The sequence below is a fragment of the Oryza sativa genome, chromosome 11, assembly GCF_034140825.1.
Source record: "Oryza sativa Japonica Group chromosome 11, ASM3414082v1".
Lineage (NCBI taxonomy): Eukaryota > Viridiplantae > Streptophyta > Magnoliopsida > Poales > Poaceae > Oryza > Oryza sativa.
In genome coordinates, this window is record NC_089045.1 from 1,263,516 (window position 1) to 1,281,645 (window position 18,130).

The window sequence follows — 18,130 nt, forward strand, 5'->3', positions numbered from 1 at the left end:
AAGACGTAGACGCCCAACAACAGCGGTATAATAGGCCAGCCGTGCAGGCGGAAACACCAGTCGGCGGCGGACGAGGCGGCCGGTCGGTGAAGACGTAGACGCCCAACAACAGCGGCATAATAGGCCAGCCGTACAGGCGGAAACACCAGTCGGCGGCGGACGAGGCGGCCGGTCGGTGAAGACGTAGACGCCCAACAACGGCGGCATAAAAGGCTAGCCGTGCAGGTGGAAACACCAGTCGGCGGCGGACGAGGCGGCCGGTCGGTGAAGGCGGAAACACCAGTCGGCGGCGGACAAGGCAGCCGGTCGGTGAAGACGTAGACGCCCAACAACGGTGACATAATAGGCCAGCCGTGCAGGCGGAAACACCAGTCGGCGGCGAACGAGGCAAGCCGGTGGTGATGTTCTGACTGATCCATTCCTGGAGCGTAAGAGATAAGCTTAAAGCCATGAATCCCTTTTATGCATGTCTGGATCTGGATCCTGCAGAATAAACATACAGGATGAGTAGTATCTGATATAAATATAATACTCGAGAAAAATTCAAGTATTTTAAAATATTTATAAATATGTATTTCTTCTCTTGTCAATTTTGATTTCCCCGAGCAGATGACTCATTACGTTTAAACACTCTGCCCGACTAGTCATAGCCACCAAGCACCGGGAGTCGGCCTAAGCACTTCCCAAACATGCATATGAGTGACATGAGTTCGTCATTAATGGAACAAAGTTTCACGGGTCGGAGTTTACTACTCGGGTACTTTTGCAATTATTAAGAGCAGAAAATAAATTATCTTATCTCTATACTTTTGATTTATTCCGAATAATACTTAGCACCTTGCGTTATTCGGTCCATCCAACAAGCCCCCGGGTGCTAGGAATCGGCCCAAAGGCAACTATCCATTGGCAAACCAAACAGAAAGCATAGGAAGATGGAACTCCATAACTCGATAGGCACTTTTGTACTCAGAATATGTCGCAAGCAATCAAGATAAATATTATGAAAAATTATTGAAAAAAAATATGATATAACATCTGTAGCCCCCGACTCACTACTCAATGGAAAACCAATTGGTGTAGTGAGGCAGAGGAAAAGAAAAATATCATATAAAGAAAAATATTAATGATGACTTAGCTTTGTAATATTCCCCTTGGTGACGATAGAGGTGACCGATGTGGAAACAAAGTCATCCATCAATTGCATTGAAAACACCGGGCAGTAGTGGCGAAGGCAAGCCGGTGTAGATGACGAGGCCCATCAACGACGGCGGAGTCCGCCAACCGTATAGGCGGGGGCACCAGTCGGCGGCGACGGAGGCAGGCCAGCGGTGAAATCGTTGATGCCCATGAACGGTGGTGTGACCAGCCAACCGTATAGGCGAGAACACCAGTCGGCGGCGACGGAGGCAGGCCGGCGGTGAAGTCATAGACACCCGACAACGGCGGCATAATAAGCCGGCCGTGCAGGCGGAAACACCAGTCGGCAGTGGCGAAGTCCAGCCGGTTGGTGAAGACATGAATGCCTAACCACGTTGGTGTAACCAACCAACCGTGTAGGCGAGGACACCAGTAGACAGCAGCAGAATTAACCGGTCCGGATACATGCAAAATAGATCAATTAACAGATTAATCTGATTAGTACCACAAGCATAAATATATATATATATATATATATATATATATATATATATATATATATATATATATATATATATATATATATATATATATATATATATAAGCCCGCGTATGTATGTCTGGAACATAAAAGCATGCTTGATGAATTAATTGATGCATGATTCCGGCGAGGTGTCCTGGATGATCAAATTTTGCATGTCGATTGGTCAACACATGCATGTGGATCTAGTGGCTGGCGATCTCGATCGTGTGCGAGCTGTAAGCACTGCCTATTGTTCCGCGCCACTCCCGTGTCGGATTACATCGGCATCTGTACATGGTGCATTGGGGATCCCGAGGTATTGGGCAGACACACCGAGATGACAGCCATTGATCTTGATCTCAGTCGGCATGCAAAATCAAGAGAATAACAGGAAATTAATCTGCCGTTAGAAAACAATCTGACTACTGAAACGGCAAAGCCAGTGATATTAAAGATTAAATCGATGAAATCGCCGAGACTAATCCCTTTGGCTGGACTGAATCCGAGACAAAAAGAACATGCTTGACGAATCCGGCGACGCCGGAGATTTTCCATCGCACTCGTCGACGGGAAACTCGACACACCCCTACCTGGCGCGCCAACTGTCGAAACAAATTTTCGGCAATATGAAAAGGGGTAGCGCACGAGACCTAAAAGTGGATGGATGCGGAGACAAGGATTTAGACAGGTTTAGGCCCTCTCAATGAGAGGTAATACCCTACTCCTATTTGGGGATTTGAGTCCGCTGGGTGTATTATAGATCTGACGATCTAGTTGTCTCATGCCCCCTAGAGGGCCTCCTGCCCACCTTATATAGGATGGGGGGCAGGATTACAAGATATAAACCTTATCCAATACGGTATCGGTTTCCTAAATCTATTTTACAATCTTATCAAACCAGGACTTTAGGCCGTTCCGTAATATACAAGAAAACGTAATACCCAAGTCATAATCTGTTACATATTCCATATATATAAGTTATCCCCTATAACTAGTCGGATAACCATGCCGTGTGGGTATGGGTTACCCATAATCTCCACAGGAACGCGTATATTTTTTAGCTTATAAATCACTAATCAGTGCATTTCTTCCATTATTAAAAGGAAAAGAAAACGTCCGCTAGGTTTGCAGTTTCTACTCGGTCCCTCTCCGGTCATGGAAGAGTGAAAATGCTTGCTGATCGCATACGTCAGGCGACCACATCAAAAGGATTCGGCATTTGGGCTGCAGTATTATAAACACGTACGATTGTTCCACTCCAATCATCCATGGTAAGAGACTAATTAACTACTAACTAAAGACGCAGTCAGTCTGTCCAAATTGCAATATTATTATAAGCTAAACGTCTACATCGCGCGCGTCTCACGCTTGGCACTCAATTTTTTCACCAAAGAATCAATTTGCTAATCGATCGATATATAATTAAAGCCTGAAAAAATTGTCCTACCTAGCGAAGTGAGCATAGATTAACCGTTTAAATTTCTTGTGATAAAACCAACCCACAGGGTTCAAGTTCTAGTCTTGATAAGAATACTCGTATTTATGACTAATAATTTTTTCAAGGTACTCATGTATAAGAGTAAGGTGTTTATGTTTGTTTTTATAAGAGTGAATATACACGTGCTATCAATGTCTGTGTTCATACTGATTTTAGAAAAAAAAATGTAATACTGACTATGAAATGAAATTATATGATATGATCATTTATGGAGTATTTTATGTGACAGCAGTTTCACATTGATAGGAACTCCCACTCCATGACAGACACAAATAATTAGGGACAATTATAAATTTACCACTACTTTAAATCGTTATTGCGAAACTGCCACTAGAAAATTACAAAAATACCACTAAAACTATCATTCGAGTGATATCCTTGCAATATTAAAAAAACCGGTGATAAATTTGCAAATGCCCCTAATAATTAATACTAGTGTTTGGACTGCTATAAGCCACTCGATCCATTAATTATTGCAGGGACTAAATTGCATAGTAAACTCTTTGTCAGGTGCCATTTGATAAACCCGGCCATTAATTGATCCGCCGCTTTAAAACCCATCCTCTCTTGATCGGGCTCCTTGCACTTTGCACTTGGGCAGCTAGCTAGCTAAGCTAGGTAGTAATTAAGAATTATTGCTAGCAATGGCGTTTCATCACGTCATGGGCATTGTAGCAGCCATGCTTCTCCTGATGGCGTCGTCGCCGGCCGTCGCCGACACGGCGGTGCTCGGCCGGAAGGGCGGCGCCATGACTGACGATGATGCCGTGGAAGGAGAAGCAACGACGGGGCCGGGGAGGTACGCCGTGATATTGGACGCCGGAAGCACGGGCACACGAGTGCACGTCTTCAGGTTCGACAAGAAGATAGACCTCCTCAAGATCGGCGACGACATCGAGGTCTTTGCCAAGGTAATAATCACTCTCTAATCTACTATACTACTAATTATGGTTAATCTAGTCCTTCCAAGTTGATAATAATTGCGTTGTTTTGGACAGAGACATACAGTAGATCTTAAAAAACAACTTTAATCGTTGTTTTAAAGTAATCTATACATATAGTTTTCATATTTATAAGATAAACATTTTAAAAATTATTCGTAATAAAAATTTTAAAATTTGGCCTCACATTTATTCAAAACGATAAGTATTATCAATTGAAGAGAGTACTTATGGACTGCTAAAGATAATTATTGTCCTCATACTACTTAATTACTAGTATTACTAAAGATATACCAACATAATTCTTGTGTTGGTTGCAGGTGGATCCCGGGCTGAGCTCGTACGCTGGGCGGCCGCAAGAGGCAGCAAAATCCATAATGCCTCTGCTTGACAGGGCCAACCACGCTGTTCCTACCTGGCTTATGAATAAAACTCCCCTTGAACTTGGGGTATCGTACTTAACAAAATTTAATTTGCTCTCCATCTAATTTAACAAAACCTAGTGCATCACTAATTTAACTATGTCAATTAAATTGTTTTTTTTCTAAAATTATAGATATTTTTTTAGATAATGAAAAAAAGTATAGATATAGTAGACGTTTATGACTTTAATCAAATATTTAAGTTGGCCTCTGGTTTTGAGATCGGTGCAACTACTTGAGAACGACATCAATACAGACAAGAAAAAATTATTGGACCATGTGACGAAGTAGTCTCTTGTATCCAGGGTTCCCAATTTCAACGAAATATGGTTTAGTTCTCGCGAAATCTGAACTTGTTGACCAAGTCATAAACACAAACCACTTGATTTTTTTATCAATTTTTTGAAAAGTTTAAAGTTAATTTTATTTTGTTGATAAAATTTATCCAGATTTCATTGGTTTTTATCAGTTTTTTGACGGATTACATGAAATCTGATGATGTCGCTCGTGAGCATATTAGATTCGGCATTAGGATTATGAACCTGCTTGTATCCTTTACCCATAAGTTAGGATACTTCCACCGTTCAGTTTTATAAGACTAGATCTGGATTTCAAAGAGCTTTTCATATACTACTATAATATTGGTTTCATGCCTATCATGAATATATATTATCAGAAATTAATGGTCAAATTTAGTCTTAAAGTCATTTCTAGAGTTAGAGTTAGAATATGCATGCCTTGTAAGAGCGAACGGAGGGAGTATCACTCGAGTTGAAACCATTTTCCTACCGTAACGTTGTAAAAATATGTTTCCTCCTAGAACAAATTAAAATAGAAAAATTGAAACAAATATTACTCACCAAAAAAAGCCTTTTAACTTGCCAATCAAACATGTAGGCAACTGCTGGACTCAGACTTATTGGAGATGACAAGGCAAACCAGATTCTTGAAGCGGTAAGTATACTTTCAGAATAATCGTACCATACAAATTACAAATTAAACACCTTCAGATCACTAACAGTAATTTGATTCATAATACAGGTTAGAGATGTTGTCCACACCAAGACCAAGTTCCAATACAATCCAAACTGGATTAATGTTCTTAGTGGATCTCAAGAAGGATCTTACATGTGGGTTGCACTTAACTATTTGCTGGATAGATTAGGAGGTGACTACTCCAAAACTGTAGGAGTGATTGATCTCGGAGGTGGATCCGTGCAAATGGCCTATGCCATCTCAACAGGCACAGCTGCTAATGCTCCAGAAGTGCTCGATGGGCAGGATCCTTATATTATAAAGGAGTATCTCAAAGAAAGAGATTACAATGTTTATGTGCACAGGTCAGTAACTTAATTCGTTTTTATTTTTTTATAAGATCGATCTCATTTTGCATCTCAATCTCTACTACCAGCAGCTGAATAATAAGGTTTTCAAGAGTGTAAAGTTCAGTTAACTAAGATCAATCCTCAGTCTGCTACGTTATTGAACAGTTCTCTGGTGAATAACTGAAGCTTTGTTTATCTGAATTTACTGGAGATACTATGGGATGGAATTATGCATACTTTTTTATCACTGTAGTTACTAGCTAAGATCAATAATCATCAATCTGCAGTTACTTGCACTATGGTGCTCGGGCTTCTCGCGTGGAGATACTAAAAAGGAAGAATGGGACATTTAGCAACTGCATGCTGCGTGGATTTAGCGGTACTAGCTTGTTCCTTGAGATTTGTTTACGCATCTTTTCTTCAAGATGCATCATATATAATACCTCCGTTTTATGAAATACATCTCTTTTATATTATAAGTCGTTTTAATTTTTTTCTAAGTCAAATTTCTTTAGTTTTTACTAAATTTATAAAAAAAATATAATAATATTTTTAACATAAAATAAGTAAACTATCAAAATATATTCAATGTTAGATTTAATAAAATTGATTTGGTGCTATAAATATTACTGTATTTGTATATAAATTTGGTCGAACTTTTAAAAATTTTGACTAAAAAATTAAAGTGCCTTATAATATGAAATGCGTAATTATAATTAATCAAGTGGTTTAATTGTGCCAATCCTTGGAATATTAAAGGTAAGTACATCTATAACGGGGAGCAGTATGATGCAACGGCAGCGCCACAAGGGGCAGACTACCACAAGTGTAGAGATGACGTGGTGAAGGCACTCAACCTGGACGCGCCTTGCGAAACCAACAACTGCAGCTTCAACGGAGTGTGGAACGGCGGCGGTGGCGCTGGGCAGGACGAGCTCTACGTTGCGACCAGTTTCTACTACATGGCCTCGGATGTAAGTGATTAATTAAGCAGCTAATTAATTTATCTGCATAACAGCATGAGCAGGGTCGACTACAGCAGGTATTGGTTGTATTTAAATTCTATATATGAATATTACGACCTGATGATATTATTTTGTCCAATGTATATATTGATGGGGAAAAAGATTGGGTTCATCGATAGCGAGGCTCCTAGTGCTAAGTCCACACCAGCAGCATACAAGGTTGCTGCAGAAAAAGTTTGCAGTCTGAGTGTTGAAGAAGCGAAAGCAGCATACCCCAGAGCTTGTGACCATGCTTATCTATGCATGGACCTCGTTTACCAATACACCTTGCTTGTCGATGGCTTTGGTATGTATATATAATTAAACAAATTGAACTCATATCTATAAATAATGCATATATGTATATTTGAATATTTGATGGACAAATTATATGAATGGACCATATATATGACATATTTAGGTTTGGAGGCAACGAAGGAGATGACGCTGGTAGAGAAGGTGAAGCATGGAGAGTACTACATCGAAGCGGCGTGGCCATTGGGCACCGCCATTGAGGCTGTCTCACCCAAAAAGAAGCACCAAGAGACATGAGTTTCCATTGAGATAGCTAGGATATGATGTACTAATATTATGTTGTGTGATGCATGTGTTGTGCCGGTTTATTTTATTTTACACATGCATGCATATCCGTTGCTAAGTAATAATATAATAGAGGTAGCTTATTAATTTACATGGAGGCCGGTGGCCATATATATATATATATGTATGACGATGTTTGCCAATCGTGAGAAATGATCAAATGAAAGAATCCATATCAACCAGTTAAAATGAACTAACTATTAATCCACTATATATATAAGCCGTCCCATACATCGATCATAAGTATATACATACATATTTATGCGCATAAACACGTCAAGATCCTAACATCTAAAGAGAGGCATCCATGATATATCGATGGGAGAGCTTTGCATTGCACGCATACTATATGAATGATGGATCGATCGAACAAGACGAAACACGGCGTGTCCTTGGGGGCGACAGAGAGAAGAGGCCGGTAGCCCTATGTTGTGCAATGCCAATAACAAAAGGTAAGCCCAACGTTAAGGCCCAATAACTATCCTGAAAAGAATGGCCCAATAAGTTGATAGGATAACGAATCTAAGTGGGCTTAGTAGGCCTAGAAATTTAAGTTGGTCTAGTAGGTTGAGAAAGAGGTTTTTCTTTTTTTTTAATAAGAAAGAGGTTTCTTGTTAAACCGACCGCTTTGCACCCATGTAGTACTTTTGAATCGTAGTAATTTTGTGCAAAAATGAGTCACATGATTAATAGGTACGTGCATGGATATCATAAATAACTTATTATACGTGCGATTCGAAGATGTCAATATAGATATATTTGCATGCATGGACGGATATGCGTGCACATCTGAATGCGGTACAGTTACATTTTAAGACCCTTCAACATTAATTTCAATTAATTTGTATAGCGCCTGACAAAAAAAGGCCTATGACTTTACTTGCTTTGTGTACGACTTTTGCTAATGATATACTAGTATATAATATACAGTTGACATAGCCCCTATCGATCTATATGAACGAACAACTTTTGACTGCAGGAGAGTCTAATGGACGCATGCAAACTGGATTGGTATAGGTACTTATCACAAGCTAGAATTTCTTGGTAGAAATGAGTAGAGGATTGTTGAACTGGGTGTCAAGATCGTGACGTGTAATAAGGCCAACTATATAAAGCTATATGGATCTGATGTTTGTTTTAGTCAAGTACTCCAGTAGTAGATAATCCGTTCCATCCGCACGGGCAACGAAGAAAGGTACCAGCCCTTTGACGCCTAGAGCCCTTGCACGTCATATGTCCCCAGATGTGCCTGCGACTAGTAATTATTTTGTAAGTAAATTAATTAAGTTTATATATAATCACTGGTAGCAATGAAAACAGCTCGAAAAACAGAGAGAAAACTAGCTCCACCATTTTTGTTTTCATTTCTTCTCACAATTGAAAACCACGGTTTAAAATCGAATATTATTGAATACTAAAATAGAGCGAATACGGTAACAATGTTTATCGGAATATGAAAACAATTCTAACTGGCCTTCTCAAATCAACAAAGAGATGTAGCTTATTGTTTTTTTAAAATAATAAATCTATCATCTTTTTTTTAGGAAAGCACTATATATGAGGAAGCCCCCATAGTAAATATATTATAAAAAGGAGGTTAAAATAAGAGGTACTACAACTAACTTATCCAGGAGATAAACGCTGATATTTAATCTAAACTTAAACGAAAAACAAGAAGGGATAAGTCATTCTTAAAGAATGTCATCCAAGAGAAAACTGAGGGTGCAACATTATCAAAAATTAATATAGCCATTTCGATGCTTCCAAATATTCCAATCTGCACATAGAACCTTTTCATCGATTGTCATCAATTGGTAATAATACAAATAATTGTATACTACACTCTCCGATAGAACTACAATAATCAACAATTATTTAATTGGTAACTATAAGTAGTAACAAAACAAAAAAAAATAGCGATTAGGCAAAAGAAAAATGATCTAAAACACCTGACTGAAAAAAAAACGTCCATTTAACTAACCACCTCAATACTAAGTACAAATGTGAACATCTAGAGTAGAAAAATTTTCGAACCTTTTTCATCCCAACTCGCTAACCTGTTTTTTTATATATCGGCAGCCACCAGTGGTAGAATGTCAATTGTACTAGTAGAACATAACCATCAGTGGTGAATATGAAACAAGGAAGAATTATACTGGTACGTAGGAGTAGTATTCACTCGGTAAAATTATTAGATGCATTATTAATTAATTTGGTACTACGACGTACGTATGTAGGAGTGTGTCCCTTTCACACATTTCGTCACTTGGGCCGTCAGCCAGCAATGTACACACTCACACGTGGGCCGAATTCTTTGACTCCTTTCTGGCCGTTAGATTTAGATTTATGACCTGTCCATTTGAGCAGCCACACGCTGTACTTTCTGTCTCCTAAGTCCTAATTGATCGATATGTTTTAAACTTGAGTTTCTTCAAAAATATATCGGTATGTATTAGATGAATGAAAAATAAACTTATTTGCATATATATAAAAAATTGCAAATTAAGTGGAGTACCAGTATTGGTATTGAAGTTGTCCATCGCGCGTACGTGTACCTCATCTAGCTAGTTAGCTCCGGCCGCGTGGGACATACTTTATCAACGTTACTCACGTGCATTTTTCAGGCGGCTGGTCTATGCTCTATATATCCATGGCACATGCCGCATTAATTTGCTGCATGCATGTGCACAACATGATCATCCATATCGGTCCATCGATCATGATCTTGTCAATTTGGAGCATTCGTAGTCGTCTTAGGCCGAGTTTATTTCCAAAATTTTTCTTTAAACTTTCAACTTTTACATCACAACAAAATTTTCCTATACATACAAACTTTCAATTTTTCCATCACATCGTTCCAATTTTAACCAAACTTCTAATTTTAGCGTGAACTAAACACACCAAAGACAAGGCGTGCTTCATTTGTTTGTTTTGGCTTTGGTGCAGGGTACCTTATGAAGAGAGTACACCCTACATCCGAAAAAAAATAACTAAATCTTGGATAAAATACAACGTATAGGATAACAAATCTCGACAACACTTCTCCAAATTTGTTATTCTAGGATATATCACATTCTATCCTAGATAGAGTTATTTTGGATCGGATGGAGTACTACACATCATGATATGATGCATGCATGCGCTTTAATTAAGGGTTAATTTGATCCATGCCATTACAATTTTGCTAATTCAAAAAAGTGCTATTACAATTCGAAATATTGGTTGAGTGTTACTGGAATTTTATAAAATTTAAACCATGTCACTCCTTCATGATTTCTATCATCTTCTCTACCACACTGTCCCATCCCCATTCCTCAACCGGCAAGAGAGCGCAACAGTGAGTGGAGGACACGAGCAGGCCGGCATGGATGCAGCCGGCGGTAACATTCGTTATGGAAGCCGTCATCGCACTCGTCGCCAAGACGATGTTCCTTTTAGGCCTAGACGATGTGTCGCCTGGGCGACACCGTCGTCCTGTTGCTTGGCATCGGCGCGTCAGGGGGAGAATTTACTATTTGCCATCCTCACAAAATGCACAAGCCCAAATGCCACTCTCCATAATTTTCATTCTCATTTTCCACCCGGTCTCACATGTCAGCCTCCTTCATCACCCGATCCCACATCTCATTTGTCCAAACGTGGAAGGAGGCTGACATATGGGACCGGGTGGCAAATCAAGTGAACATTTGGGAGAGTTGGGCATGTGCATTTTGAAAAGATGGCAAATAGTAAATTTATTTGGTGCGCCAGGTGCCGCAAACCGCACGAAGGAGCTTTGGCCATGACAATCCACCACCACTACCATCCCCCCTCCCCAGTGCACTTCTCCTTGCTCATCGCTCCCTAGTCGGCCATCCTGTTACTTGTCTCAAGAGGCACCGGAGCTCCGCCCTTCTCCTTGCTCGTGGCTCCCTGATCAACACCGTCATCCTGATTCTTGTTGCAAGGGGCACCAAAGCTCCGACGGCCAGCATGCTTCCGCCTTTCATCCTCCAGATCTGATTTTCCCGGGTCCTGAAGGTTGAGGCCGAGGCTGAGGCCTTGGTCTCTAGCAAGTGAGTGGAGCGCGATGAGATCGGGAGGAGGAGGACGAAATGGAGAGAGAGGCCGAGGCCTTGGTCTCTAGCGGACGGGGTGTGGGGAGATCGAGATAAGGAGGACGAGATGCAGAGAGAGGCGTTGTGTCGTCCGGTAGAGAAGAGAAAAAATGGGAGGATGGAGAAAGAAGATATGACTGACATGTGGATCTCATGTCTAGAGATATTTAGGTCTGTATGATAATATCAAACGTGACGACAATGGCATAGATTTAATGAATCGGCAAAATTGAAGTAGCATGGATTCAATTAACCCTTTAATTAATCGTCAACCAAATTGTCGTCAGTGTAAGCGAGGGTAGAGCCAATGGAGTGACGATGCAGGTGGTTTCCACGAGGTAGGTGGGGCCCACCGGTCGGCCTAACAAAAGAAGAAAGAGTCGAAAGCGTGCCACGCGCACAAGCCGCCAAGACGGAACCATCATATCGGTGCACATATCATTGGCGGCAATGCGCAGTTGACACCTGGACGGCTCAACATAAATCCATGTACTACTGGATGCATGTGTCGTCATCGACTTTAGTACAGTATGTGAAGAACAAATTAAAGCCGATCGATCCATTTGTTTTGCTTCCATATGCATGAGTTTATCCACACCACACGTACGTTGTTCGTCCCCCCAGCCCACTGGTAGCTAGCTGACGTGGAGCCACGTAGGTACAATTATAATTACTGTGTATATATGCATGCGCCAAGGACAGGTCATTAGCTTCTTGCATTACCAATTGTCCTTGGGTGGTACTACTACGTACGTGGAGTAATATTTGTTTTAGTATATCATGCCATGGTTAATGGTTTGACAATATCCTCTCCTCATGGCATCTTATCTTCGTCTTATAATAAACTAGCTGGGTGGCCCACGCAATTGCGCGGCTAGCACCCAAACAAAATCATATACTGTATATTTTTTAGTATGATTTTACTTAAAATTTATAAATAGCTATCTCGTTGTCTTAATACTTTGAAGGACCAAAGCATATCTTCCCCGTGTTTCTAATTATATAGTTTTTTAAAGTCAAACCAGTTGTTACCCCTTACTTCTGCCATCTCCTTTATTTGCTTGCTCGGTCTACCACTATTTCTATTCATTCTCCTTGGAACCTTTAAAAATTAGATCTTATAGTTTTTAGAATTTATTGTCTTGTTGGGCTTCTTTTTATAATTTCTAGAAGTCCCGTCAAACGCTGCCATTATACTCCTTTATGGCCTGTCCACTATCTTTTCTCTTTACTGTCATTGGGATTTTTAAAAAACGAACATAATTATCGTTCAGGTTCATTTTTTACTTTCTAGAAGTCCCGCCAAACTATCAGCGGCTTTGCCATTGTACTCCTCTATGACTCGCTCGCTGCCTCCCTAGCTTCCTTATTTATTATCATTGAGATTTTAAAATCGAACATGATTATCATTGTTTTTTTAAAAAAATTAGAAGTTCCGAACCTTTAAAAATTGGACCTTATAGTTTTTAGAGTTTATTGGCTTGTTGGGTTTTATTTTTTATAATTTGTAGAAGCCCCATCAAACGATGCCACTATACTCCTCTACGGCCCATCCGCCGCCTACTCTTTATTGTCATTGGGATTCTAAAAATCGAACATAACTATCGTTGTAATTCATTTTTATTTTCTAGAAGTCCCGCCAACCATCGGCGGCTCTGCAACTATAATCCTATACACCCCTCCCGCTGCTTCTCCTTTTTATTGTCATTGAGATTTTAAAAATCGAATATGATTATCAATGGGGTTTTTTTTTTACTTTCTAGAAGTCCCTGCAACCGCCTTACCCGTTTACTTCACGGCCTACCTGTTGTCCCTCCTTTTAATCGTCATTTGAATTCTATTTGATGTTTTATGAACAGTTTTTATATATCCACCATACTCTACTCTTTTATAGGCATGTTATTTAATTTATCTCGTCATGTGTTTTAAATGGTCTTTTCTTTCAATAGTCTTTATTTTTATCACCAATTTTAGTTATTTATAAATTGTATTACTAATTGAAATATTTATTTCTTTTCTAATATCAAAATTTTTTTGTTTCAAATTTTAATTAATACCGTATAGTGTTCTTTTAATATATTTTATTTTTTAATTTCAGTTTTTTCAAAATTCTATTCCTACTTTAACTCTCTTTTAATTTAATTTTGGATATTATCTTATTTTTTATTCTGAATTTTAAATTGTATTCCTACTTAAATTCTTCTTTTCTTTTTGCTAATTTCAGATTTTATTTTTATTTTTATTCTGAATATTAACTAATCTCTCTTTTCTTTTTTCTAATTTCAGATTTTGTTTTTATTTTTATTCCGAATATTAACTAATCTCGTATTGGGTTCTTATATGGACTCTTCTCTCAATATCCCTTATTTTTAATTCCGAATTTAAGTTATTTTAAAATTGTACTCCTATTTGGACTCTCCTTTTATTTTCTAATTTCGGTTTTTATTTTATTTTTATTTCGAATTTTGGTTAATCTCGTATTGGGTTCTTATATGGATTCTTCTTTCAATATTGCTTATTTTAAATTCCGAATTTCAGCAAATTTTGAATTGTATTTCTACTTGTACTCTCCTTTTCTTTTTCTCCGATTAATGTGGGAATTTCTAGTCTCCACAACGAACGTGGTGACTCCTTTCAAAGCTGTTTTAATAATATAATAAATTTACTTTGAATATATATATATATATATAATAAATTTATTTTAGAATGAAGATAGTAGACGATTGAAATATATATTTGTGTGGCTCTCATCTTATTACCTTCATTTGCATTTACTTATGAATTCTTTGCCACTAATTAAATTTTATATAAGAGTTAGAATTGACTTTTTGAATTATTTGCTACTAACTTTAATAACATCAAGAATTATGAAGCCATAGAGAGTACTATGAACAATATCACGGTTAACCTACTTTTATAATGTGATATCTTCTATATTTTTCTTTTTTGAAAAAAGATAAATAGTGAAACTTTGCAAATAAATAGTAATCCGATGACAAAAAATGCAACGATCAAAGGAGGTAGCAAGTACAAACCTATGTCAAACTGAACTTACGACTAAATCGCTTGCACGCTGAAATTTCAAGTTATTTAATCTCACATGGTTAAAGTGTCAAATGTGGTCCAGTCTTTGGTACTCACATCACGCCACCTACTAATAACTAGTTAATTGTCTATTGTGCCCCTAGTTAGCTCTCGTTAATCAATTGCATTGTAGTAATCCATCCATGCACCCACCACCCACCTCTCTTTCTCCCGAACAGCAAGAAGATGAGCCAAGCCCATGGCGTCTATAAAAGAGAGCCCTACCCCCTCCATCTCAAAAATTTCAATCCTTCCTCTTCCTTAGCTTATTAGCTTCCTTCCTTCACTAGTGCCAGTTTTCCTCCTACCTAATCTAAGCTAGCCAGGTCGTCATCTTCTTCCTTCAGCTCACGCTGACCAAACACCATCTGTTATTCTGTTTGTTTGTTTTTTTAAAAAAAAGAAAAAAAATCTAGCTAGGCGAGCCGATTGAAGGAGCTGAGCATGCCGAGCAGCGGCGGCGCCATGCCTGCCCTTCCACCAGGCTTCCGCTTCCACCCCACCGACGAGGAGCTCATCGTTCACTACCTCATGAACCAGGCCGCCTCCGTCAAGTGCCCCGTGCCAATCATCGCCGAGGTCAACATCTACAAGTGCAACCCATGGGACCTTCCTGGTAACTAACTAACTAATCACCATACATATATATACTATCCATGTATCAATTAAACTCGATCAAATTAATGCCTTCAAACTGACCAAATTTAACTTTGGGCTTTGAAAATGGATATGGGATGTTGCAGGTAAGGCTTTGTTCGGCGAGAACGAATGGTACTTCTTCAGCCCGAGGGACCGCAAGTACCCCAACGGCGCTCGCCCCAACCGCGCCGCCGGCTCGGGGTACTGGAAGGCCACCGGCACCGACAAGTCCATCCTCTCCACTCCGACCAGCGACAACATCGGCGTCAAGAAGGCCCTCGTCTTCTACAAGGGCAAGCCTCCCAAGGGCGTCAAGACCGACTGGATCATGCACGAGTACCGTCTCACCGGCACATCAGCTAACAGCACCACCACCACAAAGCAGCGTAGAGCGTCATCCATGACCATGAGGGTGAGATTAATTACTTAACTAATTTAGTTTTCTCTTCGTCGTACGTCTTGTTTGAAAGCTACTTGTTGTTTGGCATAAAGAAGGAGCAACGTGCATGTTGCTCTTAGTTAACTCAGTACAAAGTCAAATGAGTTGATGTTGATTGAGCTTGTTTTATTCTTGGTATATATTTTATTTTTTAGAAAAGGGTTAAAGTTTGCACGCTTCTAATTATTGTTTACTGCATTTGTGATTGTCCATCAGCTGGACGACTGGGTGCTGTGCAGAATCCACAAGAAGAGCAACGACTTCAATTCCTCTGACCAACACGACCAAGAACCCGAGGAATCAACCGTCGAACAGCTTGAAGACATCCATGACAACAACTCCTCTGAACAACCTCCAGCTCCAGCTGACATGAACAACCAACAGTCAGATTTCCAGCCCATGACGGCGATGAGCATGAGCAAGTCATGCTCCCTCACCGATCTCCTCAACACCATCGACTGCGCCGCGCTCTCGCAGTTTCTCCTCGACGGCTCATCCGACGCCATCGCTGAGCCTCCTGCTCCTCCCAGCCCCCTAATATACACAACACCTCATCCAAATTACCAAACACTAAACTATAACATTAACAGCAACAGCAGCATGCCACACGCCTTCGAGTCACGCCTAGATCATCACGATGGTTACGTTAACAATTATAATGTTAATGGCCTGAGGAGGAAGAGAATGATGGCGTGTAGTGCAACTTCCTTTGATGATGGCAGCAGCAGCAATGACTTTGTGCATGCCGTTGTCAAGAAACCGCAGCTGCTGCCAAGTGATTCGAGGGGTAGTGGTTTTGGAGGAGGTTACTGCAACCAGCAGCTTTCAGAGACTGCGACTGGCTTTCAGTTTCAGAACGGCAATCTGCTGAGCCATCCATTTCCTCTGAACAATCATCTGCAGATGCAGTAGTAGGCGTCTAGATCCCGTTTACCGATCGATCTGAAGAGAGGTGAATTAATTTCAACGAATGAAACTACAGATTCAGAGAGGAAGATACTGATTGTTCCATTTGTGATTTATTTTGAGGAGTTGCATGGGCAGATAGACAAACAGACGGAATTCTTGATGTAACCGATGCAAGGAAAGATTCAGATTTCTTCCTATGGCATTAATTTGTGAGTTTTTTTTTGTTTTCATTTTCATGTACAAGAATGTAAATTATAAATGGTAATATCGTGCAAGCTAGTACTCAAGCCAATTTATATGATAATCTTTATGCATGTTTCTTAATTATTCTGGTATCAAGCACACGAAAGAAACATGCTACTTTGTCGTTGATTCATTGGACCTTACAAATTAAACAATTTGTTCTTGTCTGAATGTGCTGATATATAATTGGTCTTGTACTATGCAAAGGACTAGTTGGTGGGCTAGCTAGCATTTGCATCTTCAAAGTTTCAATCCTTATCCATTTTGAAAGGATTAGATAAACTTTACAGTTGAGGTCGGAATATACCTTTGCCTGCTCAAGATTCCTTTCGAGTAGATTGAGATGGCTCTGATCATCGGCGCCAAACGAGTGCCCTGCAGCTAGGAGTAGCTTGCATAACACCACTTGTACATATAGTACGCTGATCAATTGTACTTTCAAACAACAATACTGACTAAATTCTTGCTCAATTTGTCAAATACTTCAGGACAAACCAGCTGCTTCATCAACTAATCTCTACGACTCCAACCAAAATGACAAATTAATGGTCGTCTTGTCCACAATTCAGTACTGAGGAAGAACTGTGCTTCAGATTGCTAGACCAATATCCGAAAACGCAATGGCGCCTACTTAATTAACACGCGTCATCAGCGACCTAATTAAACAATCAAAACAGCATTGTTTATGTCGTTCAAGGACAACGGAAAGACGGCGGCAGAGCACGTTGCTCAACGGAGTGGTTGATCAAGCGTGCAAATAGCATGACATCTTCCCACTAGATAAGCCCAAATTAAACTAAGTTGATTCTCTCCACTTGCTTAACCACGTCTCCCTATTGGAGACAGCGATTTGTTTATTCTTCTGACCCTAACAATTCATCGTGTGTCCTGGTCTACCTCTACGGCTCTAGCTAGCTAGCAACAACCTTCAATCTCTCCCATAGATTGGATTAATTAGTAAGCAATCACCAAGAAACAGCTAGCTAAAGCATGATGATTAAGTCACGCTCACACATGCATGTTAGAGAGGCTGCTTATAATTGGTGCTTGTGCACTAGTTTAGGTGAAGGATTAGGATAGGATAACAATTCATGCAGTAGTGCCTAAAAGGTGATGACGATCAGATGAGAGTAGATAAGAAGGAAGGGTATGTGCGTCCAAAATCAGGGTGGCAAAGTCATGATGCCTTAAGCATGCATATGATAGATTATCTGTAAGCATGCATGCTTACGAAAAGCTAATTGAAAAATGAGAGGGGCCGGGCTTACT

General features: G+C 39.8%; 2 protein-coding genes across 2 annotated transcripts; both read left to right on the forward strand.

The window, feature by feature from the left end:
• The first annotated feature begins 3,740 nt into the window (after positions 1–3,740).
• On the forward strand, positions 3,741–7,593 carry LOC4349647 (probable apyrase 3). Its single transcript, XM_015760220.3, has 8 exons — positions 3,741–4,069; positions 4,420–4,548; positions 5,419–5,475; positions 5,563–5,861; positions 6,134–6,225; positions 6,606–6,820; positions 6,974–7,157; positions 7,272–7,593. Exons 1-8 carry the CDS (start codon positions 3,803–3,805, stop codon positions 7,400–7,402), a joined length of 1,374 nt encoding a protein of 457 aa, XP_015615706.1. The 5' UTR covers positions 3,741–3,802; the 3' UTR covers positions 7,403–7,593.
• Positions 7,594–14,755: 7,162 nt separating this feature from the next.
• Positions 14,756–16,922, forward strand: LOC4349648 (NAC transcription factor 29). The gene is made up of 3 exons (XM_015759607.3): positions 14,756–15,247; positions 15,375–15,682; positions 15,926–16,922. The coding sequence occupies exons 1-3, from the start codon at positions 15,076–15,078 to the stop codon at positions 16,619–16,621; spliced, it is 1,176 nt and encodes a 391-aa protein (XP_015615093.1). The 5' UTR covers positions 14,756–15,075; the 3' UTR covers positions 16,622–16,922.
• Positions 16,923–18,130: the final 1,208 nt, after the last annotated feature.